Here is a 27255-nt window from a genome sequence, read left to right on the forward strand (position 1 = left end):
GGGGGTGGAAGCACTTTTAATCACAGAAGAGTAAACAATAGTATAAACCGTCAACGGTTCACCCAGTGGCTGTTGTCCTCCTCTGGCCTTCAGCGCACCCTCTGCCACGCCCCCCAACTCCCTGTGTACCATTTAGTAAAGAGCAGGGTATCAGCAGCTGTCCCTGTAATCACCACGTGGGAGGAAGGGAATCTTATCTAGGGGCCACAGGAATCTTGGGTCATCCCAACCATGGTTGTCTGTTTCTGTACAACTTCATGTGAAATATTCCAACTCCAAGGAGGAACAGTGCAGAAACCTGGAGCTGAACTTTACTGTTCTGTTCAGATGGCCTGAGCTTCGGGAGCCATGGACCACGAGGGAGGGGACAGTCCAGAGCCAGCATTATTCAAGATGCAGCCAAATCTGGGGTTGAGGTGGGTTCAGAAGGGGCACAAGGCCTAGGGGCCCCAGTCTAGAATTGTGCCCCAACTCAGGAAATGAAACTCATGCACATGCACAAACGCATATGCACGCGTGCATACACGCGCACGCGCACACACACACACGCACGGGTGCGTGCACACACACAGACACACACACGCATGCACGGGTGCGTGCACACACACACACACACAGAAGCAAATAACATTACTGAAAGAACCTGGAGGCTATTAAATACAAAATGGCAGATTTTTTTTTTAAAAAGTGAAAATATTTGCTTCTTTGATTCTCCTCAGTGCCCTGCAGACCCCCTAGTCACAAGCGTGTAGATGTGGGGAGGCCCAAGAGGAGGAGGCTGCCGGTGGCCCTACGAGTCCATGTGTGCCGTGGTCCCCACACCAACCACCTCACTCCTCAGCCCAGTAGCTGCTTCCTGGGTGACCGTTCACCCGATTGGCACCATTGCTGGAGCTGCTGCCACAGGCGCTCTTGGGGTTGGTGGTCCCATCTTCTTCCTCTGAGCTGCTTTCCACATCACTGCGGTCATCCTTAGACACCTGGGTGGGATGGGGCCAAAGGTGGGAAAGGTGAGGAAAGAACTTGTCTGCTATTGTAAGACAGACTTCAGCCCACAGAGCCCGGGTCTGGGCACTGCTCCCGCTGTGGCCTACTTTCTGGCGGCACCTGACTCAAATACTATCTGGGCCATGTCTATGGCTGGGATTATCCTTTGCCTCTTTCTCGGTGTCTCTCTCATCATCTCTGTTCCCTGTGGAACAAGAAGCTGTGCTGGTAAGGGTGTGTCTCTCAGGACTAGCCTGAGAGAGCTGAAGTCATTCACTGAGTCCGGGTGTAAGCCTGAGGGAAACTCCAGGCGCTCTCTCTCCTCTCCTACCTCAAACACTAGAAAAGACCAGTACAAACAACACAGGTGGCTGTCGTCATTGCTTCTATGTTCCGGTGGTGGCGGCCACTGGAGTTACTCATGTTGGTCATCCTGACTTTTGTTTATCCCCAGAGCTGATCCAGAACTAGGCCTTTTTCTGTCGTTCTCCTCTTCCTGGACTCGGTCCTATGACACCAGAGTATTTCCAGTTCTCTACCATGGACCATAAAAAGTAAAGAAGAGAAACCCAGTGAGATCTGCCAGACTTCTGACCTTCCAGAACTGAAGGATAATCGATGTGGGGTTTTTTAATTTTTGTTTTGTTAAGTAAGCTCTGCACCCAGTGTGGGGCTTGAATTCACAACTCTGAGACTAAGAGTTGCCTGCTCTACGGCCTTAGCCAGCCAGGTGCCCCTCAATGTGTTTTGTTAAAAAAAGAAAAAGTAAAGGAGAGAGGGGGGTGAGAAAGGAACAGAGCTACAAAGCCTGTTGCCAAGGCGTGGGGAACTTGCTTTGGTTAGCTCTAAGACTGCAGCTGCTGACCTCTGAACCCAAGCAAGTGATTACCTGACCTTTAGGAAGTTTCTATCAGAGGGCAGAGTCTATCTAGATTTGAGGTAAAGGGAGGCTCAAAAAGGGGAAAAAATAAAGAGTAGACTCAACTCTTGTCTCCAATTACGAACAAGAATCTGGCAACTTGAGCTCTAGTCAACAATGGCCCCACAGGGTCAGGAGAGAGGCATGCTCGGAGACAACACGGGGAACAGGAAGGAAAGCAGGAAGGAAGAGAGACACATTCAGACGGACGTGCTTTACTGAGCGCTAGAAGCACAGATACACTTACATGCAAGAGATGAAACTGTCCAACTCCCACCAGGCACAGAAAAAAGGAAGGAGGTGAGAAAAGAGTGAAGGGTACAGAGTCTGGGTCTAATCCTTCCTGGATAGGTAACCTGGTCAGGAAAGAAAAGCAGGGGAGAAGAGAGATGTCCAGTAGCCCAGAAGCTACAGCAGGATGCACAGGCACGCTGAGCAAGTTCTAAAACCAGCTGCAGCCATAAGGAACAGGGACACAACAGATCATATATGCCCGGGCTGCATTCCATCCCTCTGTCCTAGACTCAGTGTCTCCTCTGGCAGAGAGCCCCACCCCCCAGCGCTCTGTATTGCTGCAGGCTGAATCCCTAGCCCACGGGCCAATCCCCATCTGACTGCTTCAGAATTTGCACACTTCAGCTATGAGTTTGATCATTAAATGACCCCTTTCTTTGTATTTTTGGGATCTCAGCGTAAGGTGGGTATTTGAAACCCTAAATACCTATCTCATTTAGGACCCCCGCCTCATACAACAGCGGGGTGAGGCCAGTACGTAGCCCCACATCTTGAACATCGCAGTGTGATCATCTTGAGGTGCCTTGTGAACTACCATGCCATTCTTAGGCAATCAAACACGGCCGCTTTTATACAGTTCATAGTTTAGAGTTTTTCTGTGCTAAAAAACAAAAATACGAAATGCACTGAAGTATGTAGGTAAGGGGTAAGAAATGGGTGAGGGCATCTCGAAATGTAATACTGTTCATTATTTAACATAATCATTCCTAAGGGACAGGAGGAAGGCAGATCCTTCCTCCTGCATCTATGTCTTTCCTTCTTTCTTTTTTTTTTTTTTTAGTAATCTCTACACCCAACGTGGGGCCCCAACTCACAACCCAGAGATCAAGAGTCACATGCTCTATTGACTAAGCCAGCAAGGCACCCCTCTAAGTCATGTCTTAACAGGCTCAACACTTAGAGAAAAGGTGAAAACTCTGAAGTCCTAAGCTTTCTGCTGGGTGTGCTTGAGTAGCTGCGGCTCACTAAGCTAGATAGAGAAGGTCTACTGAGTAATACCTATCTTGCTGCCCAGCCCTAAAGAAAGAAGCCATCTTTCCTCCTCACCTTTCCTCGGATCAAAGCTTTGAAAGCAATTCGCACAATTAGGTAGGACCAGATGACATGGAGAACCTGCAGAATCAGGAGAAGACCGTTGAAGAGCCACCAGGAGGGATAAGGCCCGATCATCTCCCAACTCTCAAAGAAGGTCGTGTTCAGAATCCTAGAAGAGGAGGCCAGTGGTGAGATTCTAGAGTCAAAGCCAGGTAGATAGGAATAAAGCCCAGTTCCCTAGGAAGCAGAACCCAGTATGTTTTCTCTCTATACATTCTAACAGTTGAAATGCCAGGTATATTCATCCACAGTGAGAAAAGATAAAGAAAGGGGGCCTATGAAGTTTTCTATCTTAAAAGGCAGGGAAAGATATGTAAATCTCAGGAACTGATGGATTAAGTCCTATCATTAATCGTTTAAAATATGAAAAGTTTCACAAAACCGGGGCAGCAATTTTAATCATGATCCTAGTCATTACTCAGATTGTTAGGCACAAACAGGGGAGTTGGTAGTTGACTCCCTCAGACTAAGGACAATCTCCGACCTACAGTCATTGGCTTTGTACAGAAAGCAGTGAGTGTACGAGTGAGAGTGGTGTGTGTGTTGGTTATGGTGGGGGAGGGCATAAGAGCAGGAAAATATGAAGAGCCTGAGAATTTTGCAGTCAGCGCAAAAGAAGGCAAAGGAATTACTTAGGCATCAAAGGAGGGCTTGTTCCTCAGAGGGGAGTCTGGAAAGCCACAGGCAAGTGAGTTGGATGTTCTCAGTCTGGATCACATCTTCCTAGAAATACTGTGTGAGGCAAGTAAGGTCCCGTGAGAGTCCATAAGGGGTCAGGTTAGGCCCAGGATAAGGCAGGGCAATAGGGTTTTTTGGTGGCCTGTTCCCTGAATTGGCAAAAGGTATCATTAGCTACATACTGACCACTGCTCCATGGCCCTGACACTTACCAGAATGGGTAGATTCCTAGACGAGTGACCACAAAAACTGCACTGAAGATCACAAAAAGGGTGTCACAGAGACGCTGGTATTTGGCATAATTGGCCAGTTTGGCTGCCTGGAGAAAGGAAGAGAGAACTGAATTGGGGGGTGGGGGAAGAAAAAGAATTGAGTTGGGGAGAAAGCCAATTCTCAGATAGGAAGAAAAGTAGAGAAAGAGGAATAATGAGGGAAGAGAGGATGGCAGCGGGGGGTCTCACCTCCAGCAAGAAGTCTGAGGCATCATGTAAACACATGACCAGAGTTCCCACCCGAACCATGTTGTTGATGTAGGAGAAGGTGATGAGCCCAATGGTGGCCAAGTGATGCACAAACATGATCAGGAAGTCCTAGGATGGAACAGAAATAGAAGAGGCAGGTAAAGGCAAGGCCGTAGAGGTTCTATTTTGTTTAAACTCTCCCTTATGGAGCACCCTAGCATTTGACCCAAAACTCTACACCAGTAACTGACCCATAATCTATGTTAATATAGCTCAAAGCACAGAAAATAACAATTTTGTTTGGACGCTGCAGAATATGTAGACCATGTATGCTGACCTGACACTTGGAAATAATTTCCCAGGTGGTAATCACACCAAAAGCAGTATCTTTAAGATTCTAAGACTGTTTTGATAAAGGAAATTTCAACCAAAGGGACCTAAGAGGAGAGGTCTGTGGAGGGGTGAAGCTAAACTCTTCTAAAAAGTTTCAGAGAAATGCTAAATAATCTATCTTAACTGTAAGCACCTTCTGCTTTCAGATTTAAAGCTCTATTTTCCTCTTGGGTTCAAATGCCAAGGTTAAACTCAGAGAAATCTTTAAATACCTGTTATCAGACATGTCTTATAAATACTTCTCAGCCCACTGATGGACAGAGGATGGGAGAAGGCAGGTGAATTTGGGTCAGAGAAACAAGGATGAGAAGTCTGTGCTCTCCACATAGATACAACGGTAGGTTGTAGTTCTTGAGCTGGGGATGGGTTCACAAGTATACGTTCTAGTATGTTTTAAAACCCACATATAGAGGCGCCTGGGTGGCTCAGTCGTTCAGCGTCTGCCTTCGGCTCAGGTCATGATCCCAGGGTCCTGGGATCGAGCCCCACATCGGGCTCCCTGCTTGGCGGGAAGCCTGCTTCTCCCTTTCCCACTCCCCCTGCTTGTGTTCCCTCTCTCGCTCTGTCTCTCTCTGTCAAATAAATAAATAAAATCTTAAAAAAAACACAAAAACCCACATATATATTACAAACCTTTTTATATGTGTTGTGTTTAAAAATAAATTTTTAATAAGGGGACCTGTGTCTCCTGACCATCGGAGAGTGAAAGGCATCTGAACTGAGGATTGAGCTTCTAGATTATACAACAACTAATAACCCAGATTAGTGTCAATCGATTCCCATAAATGCCAACCCTGATTTTCCTCACCAAAGATAATCATGAGTTAGTGACAGATTAAAGTTAGAGCTGCGGGAACCACATTGTTACAGGTGCATACAAACAAAAAGTGAAGATTCTGCCCTTTCTGTCTGCTTATAAAAAACTTAAGTCATTTCCAATTTTGTCACTATGTAGGCAAGTCAACTCTCACTTCTCTGAATCTTTGTTTCCTAAACAATATCAAGAAAACAGTAAAATAAGTCATCTAAAACCCTTTACAGTTGACATTCTTTGAGTAGGTGGAGTTACCAAGAATGGAGAACAGAGTGAGAGCAAGGATCTCCCAATGCAAAACAAAAGCCAGATCTTGCTTTTTTGAAAGCAGGCCTTTTCCTAGATGAGGCCTTGCTATCCCTATGTTCTGACTAATTTCCAGAGCTTTATATATGTATATATTTAAGAGCCTTAGAGAAAACTAAGGAAAAGGGTATGCTTTTTAGCTGGTTAACCATTCTTATCCTGGGCTGCCCTGAATGCCTCAAATATACTTACTTCATCATTAGTCAAGTCTCATTTCTGAGAACATTACCAAGAGCTAACAGTCTCATCCAACCTACTTTCTCCTTCTTCGGTGGTCCCAGGCAGGGCAGAGAACCCACAATAGCAGTAATGGTGGCTGCTAGAAAGGAGGAGGGTGCAATCAATCAGAGTTGAGGGGAGCCAGTGTCCTTACCTTTCGCTTAATGTCTGTAAACTGAGAAAACATAAGAGACCAATAGAAGGCCAATTCCATGATATAATAGTAATAAAGCCCACTTGTGAGAGGCTGGAAGAGAGGAAAGTAGTTAGAATACCAGCTAGTCAAAAATTCATTCCATCTATGCAACTTTCTCTGTCTCAGAGGACCAATACCCCAAATTATTAGACACCCTTTCTCCCCGTCATCTTCCGAGATCTGTAATAGCTAACAGACTGTGGACTGGTGTGGAGAATTAGGCCTCTTCCCTCTGCCCCGCCACATACACATTCTCAGCTGGTACCTTTAGAGATCAGATAAGGTTATCACATACGATAGCACAATCAAATCAGTGTGTCTAGAATTCCGGACAAATCAGTGCTTTTCAGGGGATTTAAGACACTCACGTCTTCTCTTCTTCTACCCTGTTAGCAGCCCCCTGACATTTTTCTAGTATAGATTAGAACCAAGATGCTTCTAAGGGGACTCCAAGTTACCCTTGATTCAAAAAGGACACCTGAGCCAGAAAGCGTCTCATTAAGTACCAGGAAGCTGCTTTTCTTTCCAGCCCAATTAGGGTGAATATAATAGGGAATCTGGAACAAAAAAGATGGCTAGATTTCACTGTTACAGGGGCCCCAGAAATAGATACCCTGAATATATGACTCAAAGAGACTCAGCCTGACCCCTCAAGAATACCAAGAAAACATGCCATCTGCCCTGAGACTGCCCTGCCTACCGTACCTTCCACACATACCTAAGGCCCCTGTCTTGAAAGGGCTCAGACCGTACCTGATACGGATAGCTATGCCAGCACTGTCGGATGTCCCAGAACCACGGTGACTAAAAGAAAACAGATAATGCAGGTCAGCCTTTAGGATTCAACCCGGGCTCACCTATAAATCCCTTTCTCTATGCTAGGAGCACAAGAGAGATGGGGAAGAAAAGGGAATCCTTCTTGACAGAATGTATGGGTCCTTAAAGGGTCAATAAATGCCTAGGTTTTTCTTCTAGAGCAAGAAAGTGTTACTACAAATAGAAAAACCATACTTTGAGGTAAATAAGAGCAGGGAGAGCTCTAGGATAGTTTTTGGAAACATCAACCATCTAGGATATAGGAAATAGGGACGTGGGAAGACAGTGATTCCATTCGACAACAGAGATCTCCATGCCAAAGATTCAAAAGTCAAAAATAATTATCTCTAATGGAGTTTCAATTAAGTCCTTTAAGGAATTTGTTTATTTCATCTAAGTTGTTGAATCTACTACTATTAAATTGTTCATAATATTGTCATTATCCTTTCAACAGCAACAGGATCTATAGTAAGAGCCCCTTTTTCTCCCTGACATCGATCATTTGTTTTCTCTTTTTTTTCCCTAGGGGTTTAACAGGTTTTTTTATTTTTTATTTTTTATTGTTATGTTAATCACCATACATTACCTCATTAGTTTTTGATGTAGTGTTCCATGATTCATTGTTTGTGCATAACACCCAGTGCTCCACGCAGAACGTGCCCTCTTTAATACCCATCACCAGACTAACCCATCCCCCCACCCCCCCTCCCCTCAAGAACCCTCAGTTTGTTTTTCAGAGTCCATAGTCTCTCATGGTTCATCTCCCCCTCCAATTTACTCCCCTTCATTCTTCCCCTCCTGCTATCTTCTTCTTCTTTTTTTTTTCCTAACATATATTGCATTATTTGTTTCAGAGGTACAGATCTGTGATTCAACAGTCTTGCACAATCCACAGCGCTCACCATAGCACATACCCTCCCCAATGTCTATCACCCAGCCACCCCATCCCTCCCACCCTCCCACCACTCCAGCAACCCTCAGTTTATTTCCTGAGATTAAGAATTCCTCATATCAGCGAGGTCATATGATACATGTCTTTCTCTGATTGACTTATTTCACTCAGCATAACACCCTCCAGTTCCATCCATGTCGTTGCAAATGGCAAGATCTCATTCCTTTTGATGGCTGCATAATATTCCATTGTGTATATATACCACATCTTCTTTATCTATTCAACTGTCGATGGACATCTTGGCTCTTTCCACAGTTTGGCTATTGTGGACATTGCTGCTATAAACATTGGGGTGCACGTACCCCTTCGGATCCCTACATTTGTATCTTTGTGGTAAATACCCAGTAGTGCAATTGCTGGATCATAGGGTAGCTCTATTTTCAACTGTCTGAGGAACCTCCATACTGTTTTCCAGAGTGGTTGCACCAGCTTGCATTCCCACCAACAGTGTAGGAGGGTTCTAGGGGTTTAACAGTTTTAATTAAACCTTAAAAAGAACCAGCTTTTGGCTTTATCAATTTTCTCCATTGTTTGTCTAATGCCTATTTCATTCTTTTTTTAATTAATTTATTTTTTTAAAATTTAAATTCAATTAACTAACATATAATGTATTATTTGTTACAGGGGTACAAGTCTACGATATTTCATTAACTTTTTACTTTTTTTTGGTTATTTCTTTCCTTCAACTTATTTTGGGGTTACTTTGCTCTTCTTGCTCCAGATCTTAAAAACCTATTATCATTGATTTTAAAGCTTTCTTCTTTTCTAATATAAACATTTAAAGCTATAACTTCCCCTTTAAGCATGCTTTAGCTGCATCCCACAAGTTTTGGTATGTTGGGTTTTCAGCATCATTCAATTAAATATTTTCTCATTACCCCTGTGATTTCTTGTTTGATCCATGGGTCATTTAGAAGAGTTTAACTTGCAAATATTTTCTAGATATCTTATTATTATTGATTTTTAACTTAATTCCATTATGGTCAGAGAACATATCTTGTAAGAGTTCAAAATTTTAAAATTTACTGAGACTTATTTTATGGCCTAGCATATGGTCTGTCAATTCATTTTCCATGTATACTTGAAGATTATATGTATTCTTCAGTTGCTGGCATAGGGTTCTCTAAATGTCAATTAGGTCAAATTAGTTAACTGTGTTGTACAAATCTACATCCTTAGTAATTTTTTGTCTAGTGATTTTAGTCAATTACTGAAAGAAGAGTATTAAAATCACCAACCATGGTATTTGTCTATTCCATTCCTTCAGTTCTGCCTCTTTTTACTTCATGTATTTTGATGCTTCAATTATAACATTTAGAGGAAAATAGTGTGGTACAGTGAAACAAACAAACAAACAAACAAAAAACCACCAAAAAAACCAACCACCATGGAATCAGGAATCAAAAAGCCTGAAATTCTTCGACTTTGATAATTAACTGAAAAGCAGGAATAATACCTGTTTTATCCACTTTTAAAGGGTTAAAGGGTTACAGAATTTTTGTCAAATGCTTTATAAACCATCACAGACTATGCTGATTTAATCATTACCATTATACTACGCTATTACAATTATTACTATTATCTCCCCCAAATGAGGGGAGAAACAGTAAAGTTATGAAGTTACTGAATTCAGATGCCAGACAGAAGACAATCTATTTAGCATATAAACCTGGGCTGTAGGCATTATAGAAAAAATAAAAGGGGAGGGGGAAAATAAAGAACTAATGGCATTTAACTTTCATCTCTAGAGATGCAGGCATGATTAGAATTCAACAGAGGACCAGAGAGAGTTTAGACTTACCGACCACAGAAATTTAATTCCGTAGCAGAATATACATAAATAGAAAGTGAATCTCCACCTGGGTGGGCAAAGAATAGAGGTTAGATGAATATTCACTCAAAAGAAAGTCTTTGAGGCTGAGGAAGTTAAGACAGCAGACTTGGAGGTAAGACAATTATGGGTGAGAAATACGGTAAGTTCCCAGAGGGGCACCTGGCTGGCTCAGTCGGTAGGGCATGTGACTCTGGATCTCAGAATTGTAAGTTTGAGCACCACATTGGGCATAGAGTTTACTTTAAAAAAAAAAAAAATAATAATAGTAATAAATAAAATCTTAAAAAAAAAATGGAGGAGAAATTCCCAGAATAGGGACAAATACTGTTACCTAAAAAGCCAGAATGATAAGAGACAACTTCCAGCTCTTTTTAAAAGATTTCCACAAGTGTATACTGGCTTTAATCAACTTTTCTTCCATATACTCCCTAATGATAGTGCCTAATTTTTTCTTTTTGCACGACAATGATGAATTGTGTTCTGTGTCCAGAGGATAATTAGTAAAAACCCAGTGAAATGAAGTATAGCATGTCCAGAAAAGGGGTGTTTCCCACCAGAATGTCAATGTAGAGCAAGCCGGTACTATCTCTACCAAGGTGGACAGGGGTGTGCCTATCTACCTATATATGAGTGCAGTTATAGGAAGGTACTCCCAGTCTGTTTGGGAAAAGGGAACAACATGAAACTACAACATGTAGCTTAGTGGCAAGCACATTCAAGACACTAAGGGTGACCAGTCTTCCAGTTCTCTTCTTTCCTGCCTATAATAATTTGAGTTAGTCCTCTACATCCATTGACTACTGTCCTAACAAAAGAAAACCTCAGTCTGGTCACACCCCACCTTCCTCCTCACTCCCCACCTCCCTACGCACACCTACATGCTTTCACAGAACTTAGTGAGCGTTGGAGGCTTGTCCTGATTCCTCCGATGACGAAACCAGCATTGGATCTTTCGGACATCCCAGTCCAGTTGCTTTGACAGGCCCTCCAGCCTCTTCTCATCAGGATACTGTAGATGTATGAACAGAGTCAGAATATCCCTTTTTCTTCTATCCTCTCATTAAATTCCTTTGACTAGCTGAGTGGCAAAGGAGGGGATAACAACAGCAGTTTAAGGGATGTTTATCTTTCTAGGTTTCATCCCAAAACTCATTTTTAGCAAGAAGTCCTATTTTACATTATCAAAGACCTTGACCTTTATACACCTCCTTGTTTGGTCATCTCCCTCCAGCCCAAGCTGAGTGAAAAAAACTATTAAAAACCCAACTGCAAAGGCTATTGTACCCTCCTTATTTTGATTATGTAACTAGATAATGAGAGAAGCTGGAGCAGGGATAAACAAAATCAAGATATGATGTGTGTTTAGGGAGGGCAGGGTTGTGGTGGCTAGTAGGTCTAAAATTCAAATGTATGTAAACTTGATTTAAGGGATCCTGACCCAAGGTATTTCCTTGAGGGGATAAAGCTCTCCTTATAGTTATGTGGACTACCCAACCTATCCCTACCCTTGGAGATACTTGCTCTCTATCCTCCCCTGCCCTGCGGAGCAACCCCTCACATGAATCTTCCTGTTTCTTTGCCCACTTACCTTGGTAATAGATACGAACACCTTTTCAAGGATGGCATTGGGCTGGGCCTGATACGGACCACTGTCCTGGATGCCAACATGGAGTGCACAGGGTTTGGCAATAAACCTGTAATGAGAAAAATCCAAAGCCAATTCTAAATATGGTTTGCTATGCACGAAGTAAAGATCCTGATTAGGGGACTGATGGGAGGCAAAAGGGAAACACTTGGCTGGGAACTAGGACTTTTTTATTTAGTCCTGGATTCTGCCATTGACTCCTTGAGAAGTGACCTGTTTAAGAAATATTAGAGGGCGCCTGGGTGGCTCAGTTGGTTGAGCGACTGCCTTCGGCTCAGGTCATGATCCTGGAGTCCGGGGATCGAGTCCCGCATCGGGCTCCCTGCTCGGCGGGGAGTCTGCTTCTCCCTCTGACCCTCCCCCCTCTCATGCTCTCTGTATCTCATTCTCTCTCTCAAATAAATAAAATCTTAAAAACATAAGCTCTCTTTCCATTTTTTCCTGGCTTCCCTAATCACATCTTGAGCTTTAGAGTCAGAAAGACCTAGGTCAAACCTATTTTATTTACCAGTCTAACACTTACTGCCCATAGGAACTTGGGCAATTTACTTAACCTCTATAAGTCTGTTTTTTCATCTATAAGATGAAGATAATATCACTATCCTTGCTACTCAATATAAGGACCACAAACCAAAAGCATTATTGGTTTTTTCTGCAAGCCTTGTGGAAATGCAGAATCTCAAACTCCATCCCAGACCTGCAAAATCAAAATCTGCATTAACAGGATCCGCTGGTGATCTTCATATGCCCATTAAAATGTTAGAAGCACTGGTCTACTTTATAAAAACTTTATAAGTATTCAGTGCGACAATGTATTATGAAGACCATAGCACAAACAAGATGCTTAATAAATGGCAGTTTTCCTTACATCAAAAGATGAAAAAGATCTTAATTGGAGGGCCCAGTAGAACTGAGACTGTGCTCTTCCTAAATACAAATATCCTAGGTCTTGGTCACCTTCCTGCCTAATCAAAAGATTATGTAGGGGCTCCTGGGTGGCTCAGTTTGTTGAGAGGCTGCCTTCAGCTCAGGTCATGATCGCAGGGTCCTGGGATTGAGCCCCACATCGGGCTCCCTGCTCCACGTGAGTCTGCTTCTCCCTCCTATTCTCCCTCTGTTCTGTCTCTCTCAAATAAATAAATAAATAAATAAATAAATAAATAAATAAATCTTATTAAAAAAAAAAGATTATGTAAATACTTAGAACTTTCAGTAGCCTGAAAGAAAGGAAATTAGGAAGGGTGAGAAATAAATTACCTGTTAGTATTCAGTTCTATTCCCAAATCTACCACTAATAAGCCATATAAACTTAGTCAAGTCACTTAACTCTTGTGTCTTGGCTTCAACATCTAGAAGAAGTAATGAGATGATTCCTAAGATTTGTTTCTATATCTATGATTCCATGGTGTTATCATTGATTTTAATTAGTTTTTAACTTGTAGATCTTTGAAAATGAAGGAACTGTTCTTTGGTTCTTCAAGAAAGATCTCTCTTGGGGCAACTGGCTGGCTCAGTTGGTAGAGCATGCAACTCTTGGTCTCAAGGTTGTGAGTTCAGGCCCCATGTTGGGCATAGAATTTACTCTAAAAAGAAAAAAAATCTTGGAAAAAAAAAGAGGGGCATCTCAGTGGGTCAGTCAGTTAAACATCCGACTCTAGCTCTCAGAGTTGTGACTTCAAGCCCCGCACTGGGCCAAGCACTGGGCTCCACACTGGGCGTGGAGCCTATTGAAAGAGAGAGAGAGAGAAAGAGAAAGAAAGATCTCTCTTCTCCACAACTATAAATTTCTGTGAGCATTAACTCTAGGAAAAGCTCTATATAGTCACTTTCAGGATAAGTCAAAACCAGTTTTAGTTCTCTTAGCATCTTAAGGAGTCCCAAGATGAAATTGTGACTGGGCGGCATAAGATGGAGTGCTCTTGACCTATTTTCTTGATCTGCATTTGAATCCAGAATTTATCTCTAAGGGAGGGACTGAGAATAAGAAACTTTATTATCTTCCTCGGTGAAAACTTCCTTTACTCTTATCATCAAAGTTCCTGAGCCATGGAGAAATATTTATTCAGAGCACAAAGTTAGCCACATCTGTAATCTATGCTCTCCTTTCACACAGGTGGTGCAGAAGTTTCATTCAAAGGCCAACACTAGTAGATACTTTAATTTATATTTCCTGATATATTATTCTGTATACAAATATTTTAGCACCCCACCTCACGTTTAAACTCCTTATGAACACAGAATATACAGGGAATACTGTTTTTGTATTTACCAAGGTTCTGTGTTTGTGCTCAGTAGTTGCTCAGTAACTGACAAGTGACAGGTCTTGCAAATCCTACCCTTGCTCTGTTGGAACTCAGTTTGGACCCAGGATTGATCAGGATCCAGAGAAGTAATTAAGTCAGTCATTCTTTGCTTTTGAGTTTGTGCTATATAAGAGATGAAAGCACTGTCTTCTCTCATCTACATTAATTATATGAAGAGGTACATCCAATAACAAAAACAGCATTTCCAATTCCTACTCTTGCTCCTTGATCCTGGGCTCTTCCTCAATTCAGGAGCAGTCAGGTGAATAAAGGCCCCAAGTTAGATTTTACCAGCTCCGAGACTTTGTGAGTTACTCACCTACAGAATGGAGATAATATTTACCTCACAGGGTTACTTTAAAAATGAAATGACATGATCCATGCCTAACCCAGTACCTGATATTTAGTAAACATTCATTAAAAGGCAGCTGCTATTATTATTATTTTTAAAGGCAGTTATTATTATTTTTACCAGAAACAGTTCAGTCTTGGTTCTCCCTGATGGTATCTCTGGCATAAGGCAAGAAGAGCAAGAAATCTTATTTCATACAACAGGGACAGGTTTGTACCCTGCTCACCTGGGTGAAGCCAAGATAATTTTTCTTATTATCTGGACCTTGGAGTGGACTTAATATCCCAGAGCTGTAATTAGCTCATATCCTGACCTTATTAGTTCACAGAGTGCAATGAAAGACAAAGTCACTGGCATCTAGTCAGTTACAGTTATACAGATACAGACCCTAAGAAAATTTATCTATTTGACAAATATTTATGGAGCACCTATTTTGTGCTTCAGTGTGAAGCACAAAACCATAAATAAGGACTTACCATTGCAAAAGTCTTTTTTCTGATAAAAAATTATGTATATAGATTTATTTAGGTATTTAATGAATCATCTAATGAAGAAAGTGAAATTAGGTATTCATCCTTTCTGTTAGATAGGCACTTATCAAAGCATGCCATAGAGACTCCCAGGGTTTCAGAGACCCTTTCAGGAGGTCTGCAAGGTCCAAACACTCTCATAATAATTCTATAACTTCAGAATCATTCTTCTGTCTCTCATTCTCTCATGAGCGTACAGTGGAATTTTCCATGGGTTACATGACATTGCAATAGACTGAATGCAGGAGCTGACATGAGAATACAGATGCCAAGTACTAAAGAGACTTATAGGGGTGCCTGGGTGGCTCAGTCGTTAAGCGTCTGCCTTCGGCTCAGTTCATGATCCCAGGGTCCTGGGATCGAACCCCACATCGGGCTCCCTGCTCAGTGAGAAGCCTGCTTCTCTCTCTCCCACTTTCTTTTTGTGTTCCCTCTCTTGCTGTGTGTCTCTCAGTCAAATAAATAAATAAAATCTTAAAAAAAAATAAAGAGACTTATAAAAATGTAAAATAATGCTATTATTCTCACATATTTTTTTGTTTTGGAAAATATTTTTCATGAAACATTAATTATATTACCAATACAATCAATTTATTGTCATTTATAAATGAACTAATAAAATTTATTTTTTTAAATTTCCATTTTAGGAGCGCCTGGGTGGCTCAGTTGGTTGAGCGACTGCCTTCAGCTCAGGTCATGATCCTGGACTCCCGGGATCGAGTCCCACATCGGGCTTCCTGCTCAGCAGGGAGTCTTCTGCTCCCTCTGACCCTCTTCCCTCTCGTGCTTTCTATCTCTCATTCTCTCTCTCTCTCTGAAATAAATAAATAAAATATTTAAAAAAAATAAATTTCCATTTTAATTTCTAAAGCAGCCCATGTTGGTAGATACTATCCATAAATCTCTCTGGGATCCTTAATAATTTTAAGAGTGTAAAAGATTCCTGACATCATAGTTTGAAAACTGCTGTGCTGGATGACACTGAGAAATCAAATTTATCTTGTGTTTTTCTGTCATCTCCAGGATCAATTTGTTGCCCAAGTTTTTTAAAATAATTTGAAAGACCAGACTCCCCTTTGCCTGCAGGTCTGAATTAGTTGGCATTTAAGGCCTATAATGAATGGTAAGCTACTCCTATCCACCTGACACTCCAGCAACATGAGTCTAGTGACCCAACCTGATTGTAACGTATCTGTTCTGCTTTGTAGACACCATTTCATTCTGCCCTTTTCCTGCCGTCCAGATACATGGCAGCAGCTGACTGCGGCCTGGGTTAATTAAGATGAAATTACTACTTTACTTTTTCATACCAAAAACAGGAGCTATACTAACAATTCTATCTTCGTGATTCACTGAAACATCACTGATGGATATGAGCTATACACAAATATATTTCAAAGTATAGATCAAGCTTCTCAACTGGGTATAGCAAGTACTATATTTGGGCTGTATTTATCCTGAGATACTGCTCTTAGCTCTCAGGCTGATCCATGGGGCCTGTGGTAGCCAGGTAACCTTAGTCTGTAGACTTTGGCCTCAAATACCTCACTGTGCAATACAAAAATTATTTTCTATGTGTGCAGCAACATGATTAGGCTGGGAAGCAGTGGTTCAGATAAATTTCTGGAAAAATATGAAGTGTCAAAATTTATATATAAAAAAGTAAAATAACCATCAAAGGAATCAAAATAGGGAATGAAGGGAAAGATACAATAAAAAGAGAAAGGTCTTATACAGACTGATGAGGATGTTATATCATTAGGTAGAGTAATGAGTGACAATATCTGAACCTGAATGCTCTCCACCACACACACACACACACACACACACACACACACACACACACACACACACATACACACACAGAGAATATAGCTGTTTATTTTTTTTTTTAAGATTTTATCTATTTGAGAAAGAGAGACAGCACGAGTTGGGGGGAGGGGCAAAGGGAGAGGGAGAAGCAGACTCCCTGATGAGCAGGGAGCCCAAAGACCCGGGGCTTGACCTCAGGACCCCGGGATCATGACCTGAGCCCAAGGCAGACACTTAACTGACTCAGCCACCCAGGCGCTCCCCTCCTTTTTAAGATTTTATCTATGTATTAGAGAGAGAGAGAATAAGATGTTTAAATAAAGATTCTTAAGGCCAGATAAAGTCTGTTTAGAGAATTTAATCCTTAGGTACACAAGCAGCATTCGAAAATCCTCCACCAAGACATATGTACCCCAAGAAATGCAGAGTCCCACAGAAAACAGATTCCGAAACTCCTTTCCCTTTGCAACTGAATTCTTAATCTAATCACATTAAAAATCTGAGTGGCTTCTGTAGGGTGCAAAGAGGAGAAAGTAAAAAAGGCAGCTGCAATAGCATGTATTAAAGCAGAGCTAAGAAACAAAGTATGCTTAGGGGCGCCTGGGTGGCTCACTTGGTTAAGCGTCTGCCTTTGGCTCAGGTCATGATCCCAGGGTCCTGGGATGGAGCCCTGCATTGGGTTCCCTGCTCAGTTCCCCGCGCCACCCCCCTCCCCCGTTCATGCGCACTCTCTCTTGCTCTCTCCGACAAATAAATAAAATCTTAAAAAAAAAAAAGAAAGTGTGCTTAAAGAAATATGCAACGAACAAGTTTGGGGCTGGCAATAGTGGCAGGAGAAAAAACTATACAGAGAGTTAGAGACCAGATCACAGGTGCCTTGTATGTTATGCTAAGCATGAACTTTATCCTATAGTTGATGGATAGTCATTGGAAGGCTTCAGGCCGGGGTGGAGAAGAGATAGATAGATTTATATATTAATAAAGGAGTGTCATCAGTTAAAGGCCACTGTAAATTACAAACTCCATGCTGTAAGTGATAAAGCACTGAACTAAGGCTATAGAAGTGGAAAGGAAAGGACAGACTCAAGAGATGTGGAAGAGGTAAAATTAACAGCACTTGGTGATTGATCAGATGCAGAAGGCAAAAGAGAGTCAAGCGTTCCTTCTGGCTTGGGAAACTAAGTTGATTATAGTGTCCAAACCAAGTAGAGCATAAGATAAGAAAGCAAATTTGGGAGTGATAGATGAATTGTGTTATGCTGAATTTGAAGTGCCCATGGGACACTGAATGGAACTATCTAGTAGGCAAATAAACTTGGAATGGGGTTTAAGACACACAGACACAGATCTGAGAAAGAAAAAAGAGACCAAGAGAATGAGAATATAGGTGGTAGGTAAAATCGTGGGGGTGATTTCAACAAGAAAGGAACACAGATTGAGAAGAAAACCAAGGTCAGGATCCTGGGAAATACTAGCACAAAAGGTACATTTAGAGGACAGGAAGGCCAGAGGTAGAGTCGTTATCAAATGAGGCAGAGATCAAGTAAGACAAGGACTTCAATATCCACTGGATTTGGCAACTTGGGACATCTGTGGTAATCTTCACCAAAGAAATTCCAGTAGAATAGAGACTCAAGAGAGAGTAGTGAGTTACAGTAGTGGAAATATAAGGAGGAAGAAGAAGGAAGTGGAAATAGCTCAGATTCTTAAGCATCTTGGTTAAGAGAAAGGAATCCCTTCAACTTTTGGCATCAGAATCACTCTATAAACTAAGATCCCTGTGCTTCAGATCCATTCTCTTCCTGGTCAGAGATTTCATTCTATTTCTTCTTCTTTTTTCCTATTATCTTCAGCCTCACTATTTCTTTCTTCTCGTCAGACTTAAACATGCTCAAGTTCTTCTCACCTTCACAGCTCTCCCTGCCCCTACTACCCTGGGCACTCTCCCACCTCACAACTGTGAAGTTCTTGGAAAAAGTTCTCTCCTCAAGCCTTCTCTTCTAACTCCCACTCATTCCTAGCCTTCATCCCTCTCTCATCTGGCTTCTGTCCCTACACTCCATTGGCACTGCTCTTGCCAAAGTTGTCAGTGATCTCCCTACTGTGAAATCAAATGGATGCTTTTCAGTCCTCCATCTTACCTGACCACTCGGCCTTATTCTACATTACGGACCATGCCCTCCCTCATGAAATGCTTTTTTCTTAGCTTCCTTACTGCCATATTCTTTCTAGTTTCCCCCCCCCCCCTCCCTCTGGCAGTAGAACTAGACTGCTTGGTATACACTGCTAGTTGAGTCACTCGGACATGCTACTTAACTTTCTCTATGCTCCCTTTTTTTCACCTGTAAAACGAGGATGACTGTAATACCCGCCTACTTCATAAAGTTACTATGAGAACTCAAGGTTTAGCACTGAGAGCAGTGCCTGGGACAAAGTAAGTACTTATTAAATGCTAACTACTGATATTATCAAATACTATAAGGTTGTCCTATCTCTTACCTCCTGCTGGGTTTCTATTTTCCCCTCTGCTAAAACATGCTGTTTCCTCAGAGTTCTATGCACTTTCTTTTCTCACTCTACACTCACTCTGGTTGATCTCATTCAATTAGAGCAGAAGGTCTCAAAGTATAGTCTACAGACCGCAGAGGGTCCCTGAGATATTCTCTAGAGGCCCACAAAGTAAAAACTATTTTCAAAATAATTTTAAGACATTATTTGCCTTTGTTACTGTGTTGACATTTGCAATGACAGTGCAAAGCAAGGGAAGGTGAAACTTACAACACTTGAGAATCTATCAAGGCAGTGGCGGCAAACTGTAGTAGTCATCATTGCCTTCTTCCTTGCTATGTCCTCATTGTTTTTTTTCTTAAGCCAGTTCACTTAAGAATGTCCTTGATGAAGCAATACAAATGACTGATTTTAATAAATCTCAGCCTTTGAGTATATTTTTAAAAAGCACTGTGATAAAATGGGAAGTACACAGAAAGCACTTTTGCTGCACACCAAAGTATATACTTGTCTCATGGAAACACTTGTTCAACTGAGTTGTGCGCTGAAATATATCACTTTTCTCAAAGAATACCATTTTTACCTGAAAGAATGGCCAACAGACAAATCAAGGTTATTTGGATCTGTGTTTTAGGAAACATTTTCTTGAAAATGAATAAAATAAACCTGTCTCGTCAAAAACAACAAAAAGCTATTGCCAATGATAAAATTCAAGCTTTCAAGTGAAAATTATAATTTTAGAGAACTTATATCCACCTTTGAGCTTGACAACTTCCCAATGCTTCAAGCTTTCATGATAAGACTGGTTCTGATGAGATTAACTAATATGATGTTTTTAATACTATATAAAGAAATGTATTGACATTTGGGATATCTATATAACCCAGTGAACCAGTATTTTTCTTTCTTTTAATTGAAGTACTTTTATTTTATGTACAAAAAGTTAGCATGAAAGTAGGTATCTTGGAAATCTGCAGTTAAGGTAGATAACTCATTCAAGCAGTTCACTTAATCCAACTTAATGAAGCCTATATATAGGCTGAAGGAAAAAGAAATTTCCCCAAGAATAATTAAACACAACCACAACAATCTGATTGGGTTTGAGACCCTCTGTGCCTATTGAGACATCTTAGAACTGCTGATACTATCTGAAAGCCAAAGAATACAAGCAATACCCCCCTTTTCTTTTTTAAAAGACTTTATTTGAGAGAGAGAGAGAGAGAGAGAGAAGCAGACTCCCTGCTGAGCAGGGGGCCCAATGTGGGGCTCGATCCTAGGACCGTGAGATCATGACCTGAGCCGAAGGCAGATGCTTAACCCACTGAGCCACCCAGGTGCCCCAGGAATACCCTTTTTAAGAAATTCCGTAATTTTGATAAGAGATAAAATACTGTGATTATTCTTAATGTCCTATCAGGGCTGTGCAGCACCCATGTACATATAACTACTTGACAAACTTGTTTGTTTACAGAACATTAACTACTCAACTAAGAAGACATGCAGAAAAGCAAAACTACAGAGCAATGCTTGGCTAGACTGGATCATTCAGTGATTACTCAAAATAGCCTATAACATCATTTATATCATTCAGGAAATTACTTACATTTTAAAAACCCCATTTTTACCACAATTTTTAGAAAAACCTGTTGTTTAAAGCATGGTCTGATATACTTAGGACTGACCACCTTCTGGTCCTAAAAAAATGAATCAAATGTGAATTTACATTAAAATTCTTTTCAGTTATAAATATTTGTTTGAATTACTTATTAGCACTGCTCAGTAGAAATATAGTACAGGCCACATATATAATTTTAAATTTTCTAACAGCCACATTCAGGAAAAGGAAAAAAGAAACAGGTAAAATTAATTGATAATATACTTTGTTTAGGGCGCCTGGGTGGCTCAGTTGGTTAAGCAACTGCCTTCGGCGCAGGTCATGATCCTGGAGTCCCGGGATCGAGTCCCACATCGGGCTCCCTGCTTGGCAGGGAGTCTGCTTCTCCCTCTGACCCTCTTCCCTCTCGTGCTCTCTATCTTTCATTCTCTCTCTCTCAAATAAATAAATAAAATCTTTAAAAAAATATACTTTGTTTAACCTGATATATCGAAAATACTATCATGTCAATATGTAATCAATGTTAAAATTTGAGATATATTACATTCTTTTTTTTTTCCTTCACTGTCTTCAAAATCTGGTGCGTATTTTACACTCTGAACACATCTAACACATCACATCTGGACTAGTCACGTTTTAAATCCCCCAAAGCTAGTGGCTACTGTACTTAATAGCACAGTTTTAAGATAATTCAGAAAGAATTCTTCACATCTAGGAAAACTTTTTGTTTCTAGGAAAATTGATTTCAATTTTTTTTTTTTAGTTAGAAGTGACTATGATTTAACTCCTTTTGCAGTAACATTTCAATTAACTTCCCCCAAGATTAAGAAGGAGTGAGTTTAAGCACAAACTGTCCAAAACTCAGTGAAGGGCAGCTTTTATCTGCCTAAAAATACCTCTGGAGAGGAAGCCAAAATGAGGTATATCTCCCTTCCACTCTCTAAGAAGGGTGCAGATTTCACTTGCTTGCCTCCTCTTCATTAATTTCTTCTTAACCCATTTAGGAGACCTTAGTTTTCTGAATCAGGCAGTGGCTAAAGTAAAAATATCTGACGTTTCTTTTCTGTGATGAATATATTGTCTTCAGGTATAAGTCAGGAACCCGACCTCAGGCATGACAGTATTCAGAGTTGTCTGCAAAGCATTAACACCCACTCCACACAAAGGGTTGGGGAAAGAAGTTTCCCCAGAGAGAGGACGGACACATAAGGCTTCTGACCGATTGGAGCTTATTAAGAGGTGGATTCTTAGATAAGGGCAGGGCCATGTGACTGTCTTTTCCAATCTTGCTCTGCTGGATCTGCAAACCTGAATTGATTCTATGATTTACAATCCAATAACGCCTGACAGAATGCTTTTAGGGATGCAACGGAATGGGCAGTCTCTCTTACAGCCTAGCTAGCAGCTACGTCCATTTTCCCCAAAGCCTCTCTACCCTGTCTAGAGGACCCACTAATATTGGGTCACAATGCTGTGACTTGACATGGATCTGGGAGGAGGGCAGCAGGCCTGTCAAGGAGAGGGAAAAAAGTTCTACCTTCACTTAGCAGAAGTGGGGGAAAACAAGAAAAAAAAAAAGGCAGTATGTAACAGAGATAGCAAGGCTTACAAGAGGAAGATGAAATGAGTGGTTAAGAAACGTGCACACGCAAAAAATGAGTCACTACTCTTGTTGTCAGTTACATGACAGGCCAGCAAGTGAGTCTGTTCAGTCTCCTGTGACAGAGGATGGTATTGAGAAGGCTCTTTACACACTCCAGTGAGGTTGCTTTGGAAGTAACAAGAGAGAAGAGGGGATTGGAATAATGAATGAACAGCAAGGACAGCTCTAATCTATCTCCTGCATAATTCACAAATAATTTTCTTCTGGCAACACAAAGCTCCTATTGCAATACCATATTCAAAATAAATGAGCCTATATAGCTCTGATGGTATCAATATTAAGTCTCAAGCTCCTACTTGATCCCAAGAAGCAAGTGCTCAAGTGACTAGATATTAAATTTCAAATAATTTTATCATGAACTTAATATGAAAAAGTTTTAAAAAACACGTGGAATTTTCTCATCCCTGTTTTATTAGGGTACAGGGTAGCATGAATATGTGTATGGGGGAGGGGAGAAAGAGAAAAAAAGCTGTAGAAAGGTGCACAACATGCAAATATAGCATGATGAAATTTAACCAGAAACAAAGGAATTTTAGTTTTGCCTCTCTCAGTCAAGCCAAACATCTATTTCAGGTTGAAGATCTAGATTCCGATCACTCCTCTGGGCATCTGTGTAGATGAGGATGGACCCTTCTCAAACATTCAATAAATATTTACTGACCACATGCTATTCCTGAGGCATTTTGCAAGGTGCAGGCCACCACAATACACCACTCAGCAGAGGCCCACAAAGGAAAGCCTCCATTCTTTGGTAGGTAATAATCTCCTACCTGCAGTTCTTCAGCAAAATAGTTAGCTAGATACAAACACTTATTATGGTCAGGCGGCTTTTTTCTTTCTTTTTTTTTTAAGATTTTAATTATTTATTTCACAGAGAGAGACCTCAAGAGAGGGAACACAAGCAGGGGGAGTGGGAGAAGGAGAAGCAAACTTCCCGCCGAGCAGAGAGCCTGATATGGGGCTCGATCCCAGGACTCTGGGATCACGACCCGAGCCGAAGACAGACGCTTAACGACTGAGCCACCCAGGTGCCCAGTCAGGCAGCTTTTCCTAAGTCATCCCTATCAGAGGTAGTTCTCCAGGGAATGTGGGAACTTAAAAAAAAATAAATAAATGCTCAGTGTGGTTGATGAAGAGGATGAGAAAGTAAGACCAAACTGTAAATGCTATGTTTATTCTTTGGGATATATTTTTTTTAAAGTTTATTTTTTAGGGGCGCCTGGATGGCTCAGTCGTTAAGCGTCTGCCTTCAGCTCAGGTCATGATCCCAGGGTCCTGGGATCGAGCCCCACATTTGGCTCTCTGCTCCGCGGGAAGCTTGCTTCTCCCTCTCCCACTCCCCCTGCTTGTGTGCCTGCTCTCACTATCTATCAAATAAATAAATAAAACCTTAAAAAAAAAACAAAACAAAACCCTAAGCATTTTTTTAAAAAAAGTTTATTTTTTAGTAATCTCAACACCCTCAATTTGGGGCTTGAACTCACCACCCGAGATTAAGTCTCCTGCTCTTCTGACTGAGCCAACCAGGCGCAGCTATTCTTTGGGAGATTCTTTTTTATTTATTTTTTTAAGATTTTTATTTATTTATCAGAGAGAGAGAGAAAGAGCACAGCAGAAGGACAAGAAGGCTCCCCACTGAACAAGGAGCCCGACGTGGGACTCGATCCCAGGGTCCTGGGATCATGATCTGAGCCAAAACCACTTAACCAACTGAGCCACCCAGGTGTCCCTCTTTGGGAGATTCTTAAAAGAGCACAAATAGCCATAATTTATCAAGGGGCATAGTGTCAGACTCATTAAAATATGCAGAACAATTTGAAACAAAAATTTGAGAAAAAAACAGAGTCTTCAAGTCAAATACATTATATTAAATAACCAAGAATAAGATGAGCATGGGTTTGTTCTCCAAATCCTAGAATACTAGGAAGAGGGGGTTAAATCTTAATCCTTGAAAAAGGGTTTAAGGAACAGGAAAAGATGGCCACATCATACAGTGGGGAGAGCACGAGGCTTGGGAAAACGATCTGGATCTTCGTTCTAGTTCCTCCCCCAGTGAGTATGAAACCTCTGAAAAGCTGTAGGATGTTTCTAAGCCTTAGTTTACTGTCTATAAAAAAAGGCTGGAGTTATAGCTCTTACAGTCTATGATTACTACATGAATCACTTCTAGAAACCAAGCAGATAGGATCTGAGAAATGAGAAAACCGTAGGAAAGACAATTAACTGCACCAATATTTTTTTTTTTTAAGATTTTATTTATTTGACAGAGAGACACAGCGAGAGAGGGAACACAAGCAGGGGGAGTGGGAGAGGGAGAAGCAGGCTTCCCACAGAGCAAGGAGCCCCATGCAGGGCTCGATCCCAGGACCCTGGGATCATGACCTGAGCCAAAGGCAGTTGCTTAACCAACTGAGCCACCCAGGCGCCCCTGTACCAATATTTCTAATATGTCTTTTCCTATACTCCAAGAGTGGCTTCAACTACCTTTATGGAAGGCCAGTGTAGCAAGAGAGGAAACGACAATCCTGTAGTCAATTCTACTTCTAAGTTAGTAGGTTTTATAAAAAGAAACAAAATAGCAGGACTGCTTCTAGGGTTAAACTTTCCTAAGATCAAACATGAGATGAAAAAAGATGCCTGACCTTATTAGCCAAGGAATATCATACTAGAATGCTTTCAGCTCAGTATCCCCATCCACCCTTATGGACACCCTTATGGACACTGGAGCACCATAGAAACATTCAGATAGAATTCCCACAGGTAAAGGATCCTTTCCAGTGGCTCTGCCAGGGGATATATAAGTCTTCACAGTCACCTGAGGAAACTCTTTGGAACTCTGAAGATATATCCAAGTTTATATGAAATGGGTATTTATAAGCAACAAGCTATTTCCTCTTACCACTGACATGAAGAAATTTCCACACTGGCATATATTTATATGAAAAGCAGAGAATTCTTTCCTAGGACAATTAAATTTTTTCTGTCCTGAATTGTGTATTTTCCTTTTTAGTCATTACATTGTCCTTCTCTTTTTTCAGCCCTCAAATACAGCTGCCAAGGAGGAGAGTACCTGGATCTAGGTTATTAAGAGGGAAAAGTGGTTTGTGCGCCTACCCCAGGAAGACTTAATACAATGACTATACTTTAAAAACTGCAACACTAAGTTCCCAAGGACTCAAAAAAGGCATTTAGATCTTTCAGTTTCATTTGCTTCAGTTAAAAACAACTTTATTTTTGTACGTGAATGTCTGACAGAGCACTCTGGTAACAACACACAAACACTATGAATAAATGGATGAATGACAAGCTAGCTACATATAAAATATTTTATTAAAGATTAGTCAGAAATAGTACGCAGTTTTGAAAAGTAATCCAAAACACATAATACTACTTTTTCAGAGAGTAACAGATTATTTGCAATATATCCCCATCCTAGAAAGGGCATTTCTGCTCTACATGAGGGCGAAATGAACAATAGATGTCAAAGTGCCATCCTCATTACCTTGAGACCTATGCGGAAAGAAGTCTCCTTTCCTGGAGTCTGAGTAGATTTGATAAAATCACCCACAGCTCTAAGTCCACATTATAAAAGCAACACATTAAGTCCTCTGTGAACACTGTATCTTAGCAGATACTAACCACTCACTCAAAGAAAAGTGAGATCACTTTTACCAAGAACACACGGTCGGGAAAAGAATGTTGTCCTCTTTTAAGCCCTACGGCTCTCATCCTTTCAAAATGACCACTCCTCCTTCCATCTCAGGCCTCCAAGGCCTGTTCTGCAACTAATCTGACACCTTCCCATACTTTGGAAGCCTCAGGCTCCACCACGCCTTATCCCTACCAGATTTCTACTCTCTTGCGGGCTTTGGCAGCGGCTTTTTCTCGGGGGGGGGGGGAGGATATATTCACACACACACGTCCATGAACTGACAAACCAAGGCTTGGGGCCTAACCCTGTTCCCCTCAACTCTCAGAAGTGTCCTCACAAGTCGTAGATTCCCAAGAACCCGCTCCTTTCTCTAGGAACGGCTGGCTCTTGCGTTAACCCTTCAGCTTCCACAGCCCCGACTAGTGCTGGTTCCTGTGGCGCTTTCCTGTTTCTCGCTTCGGCTGTTCGGGCTCTCGGCCGCAGCTCACACACAACCTGTTTTCCGTCAGAATCCTTGGGGGCTGGGAAAAGACCTAAAAGACCCCCCAGACGACCTCCGGGATCTAAGATGGAAAGGGCCCAGCGTACGCGCCCCCCACCCGGCCCCGACTCTGGCTCTTTCACCGTCCACGCCCCAAGCTCTGTCTTTACCTAGGCTCCGCGACCACCTCGGCCACCCTCCGAGCATCCCGCGCGGCGGCCCAGGCTCTCCCAGCCCCCTGCTTCCGGGCTTTCCCGGCACTTCTGCTTCCGGTGCTCGGCGTCCCCCACCGGCCCGCGCCCCGGCCCTCCGCGCCCCTCGCTCGCGGACTCTCACCGCTCGAAGAGCAGCCGCACGGAGAATATGCCCGCCGCCACCGGGAACACCGAGAGGATGTGCCGCGCCCGCGGGTAGCCGTAGCCGTCGCCCGGCCCCTCAAGGTCGGCCCAGCTCACATTCTGAGGCAGCCAGAAGCGTTCGCTCCACAGCCAGCCCCACAGCAGGCCCAGGGCTCCCGCCGCCGCTGTCGCCATCTTACGCCCGCCCCGCGGCCACCGCCGCCACAGCTTCAGCGGCCGCCACAGCCAACGGAACCCGCGAGGAGGCGGCCCCGGGGCGGGGCCGGACCGGCAGCCACCCTCTTCCGGCCCCTTTCCGTCCCCGGCAGGTCTCAGCCCGCCTCCTCCGTGGGGCCGGGCCTCTTCACCGCCCATCTCGGCTCCACACCCAC

General features: G+C 42.1%; 1 protein-coding gene across 2 annotated transcripts; it reads right to left on the minus strand.

Annotated features, from left to right (window-relative positions):
• Positions 1-27255, minus strand: CERS5 (ceramide synthase 5). 2 transcript variants are annotated; one of them, XM_028125549.2, is made up of 10 exons: positions 26862-27255; positions 11553-11658; positions 10843-10973; positions 9932-9989; positions 7116-7166; positions 6321-6413; positions 4435-4563; positions 4186-4292; positions 3248-3404; positions 1-980 (listed from the first exon to the last, which is right to left on the minus strand). In XM_028125549.2, the coding sequence occupies exons 1-10, from the start codon at positions 27236-27238 to the stop codon at positions 831-833; spliced, it is 1359 nt and encodes a 452-aa protein (XP_027981350.2). In that variant the 5' UTR covers positions 27239-27255; the 3' UTR covers positions 1-830. The 2 variants fall into 2 exon arrangements, with proteins under 2 accessions (XP_027981350.2, XP_027981351.2); XM_028125550.2 differs by lacking the exon at positions 3248-3404.

The sequence above is a fragment of the Eumetopias jubatus genome, unplaced genomic scaffold, assembly GCF_037043125.1.
Source record: "Eumetopias jubatus isolate StellerSeaLion01/CBP00866 unplaced genomic scaffold, mEumJub1_p1.0 scaffold_8, whole genome shotgun sequence".
Taxonomy (NCBI): domain Eukaryota; kingdom Metazoa; phylum Chordata; class Mammalia; order Carnivora; family Otariidae; genus Eumetopias; species Eumetopias jubatus.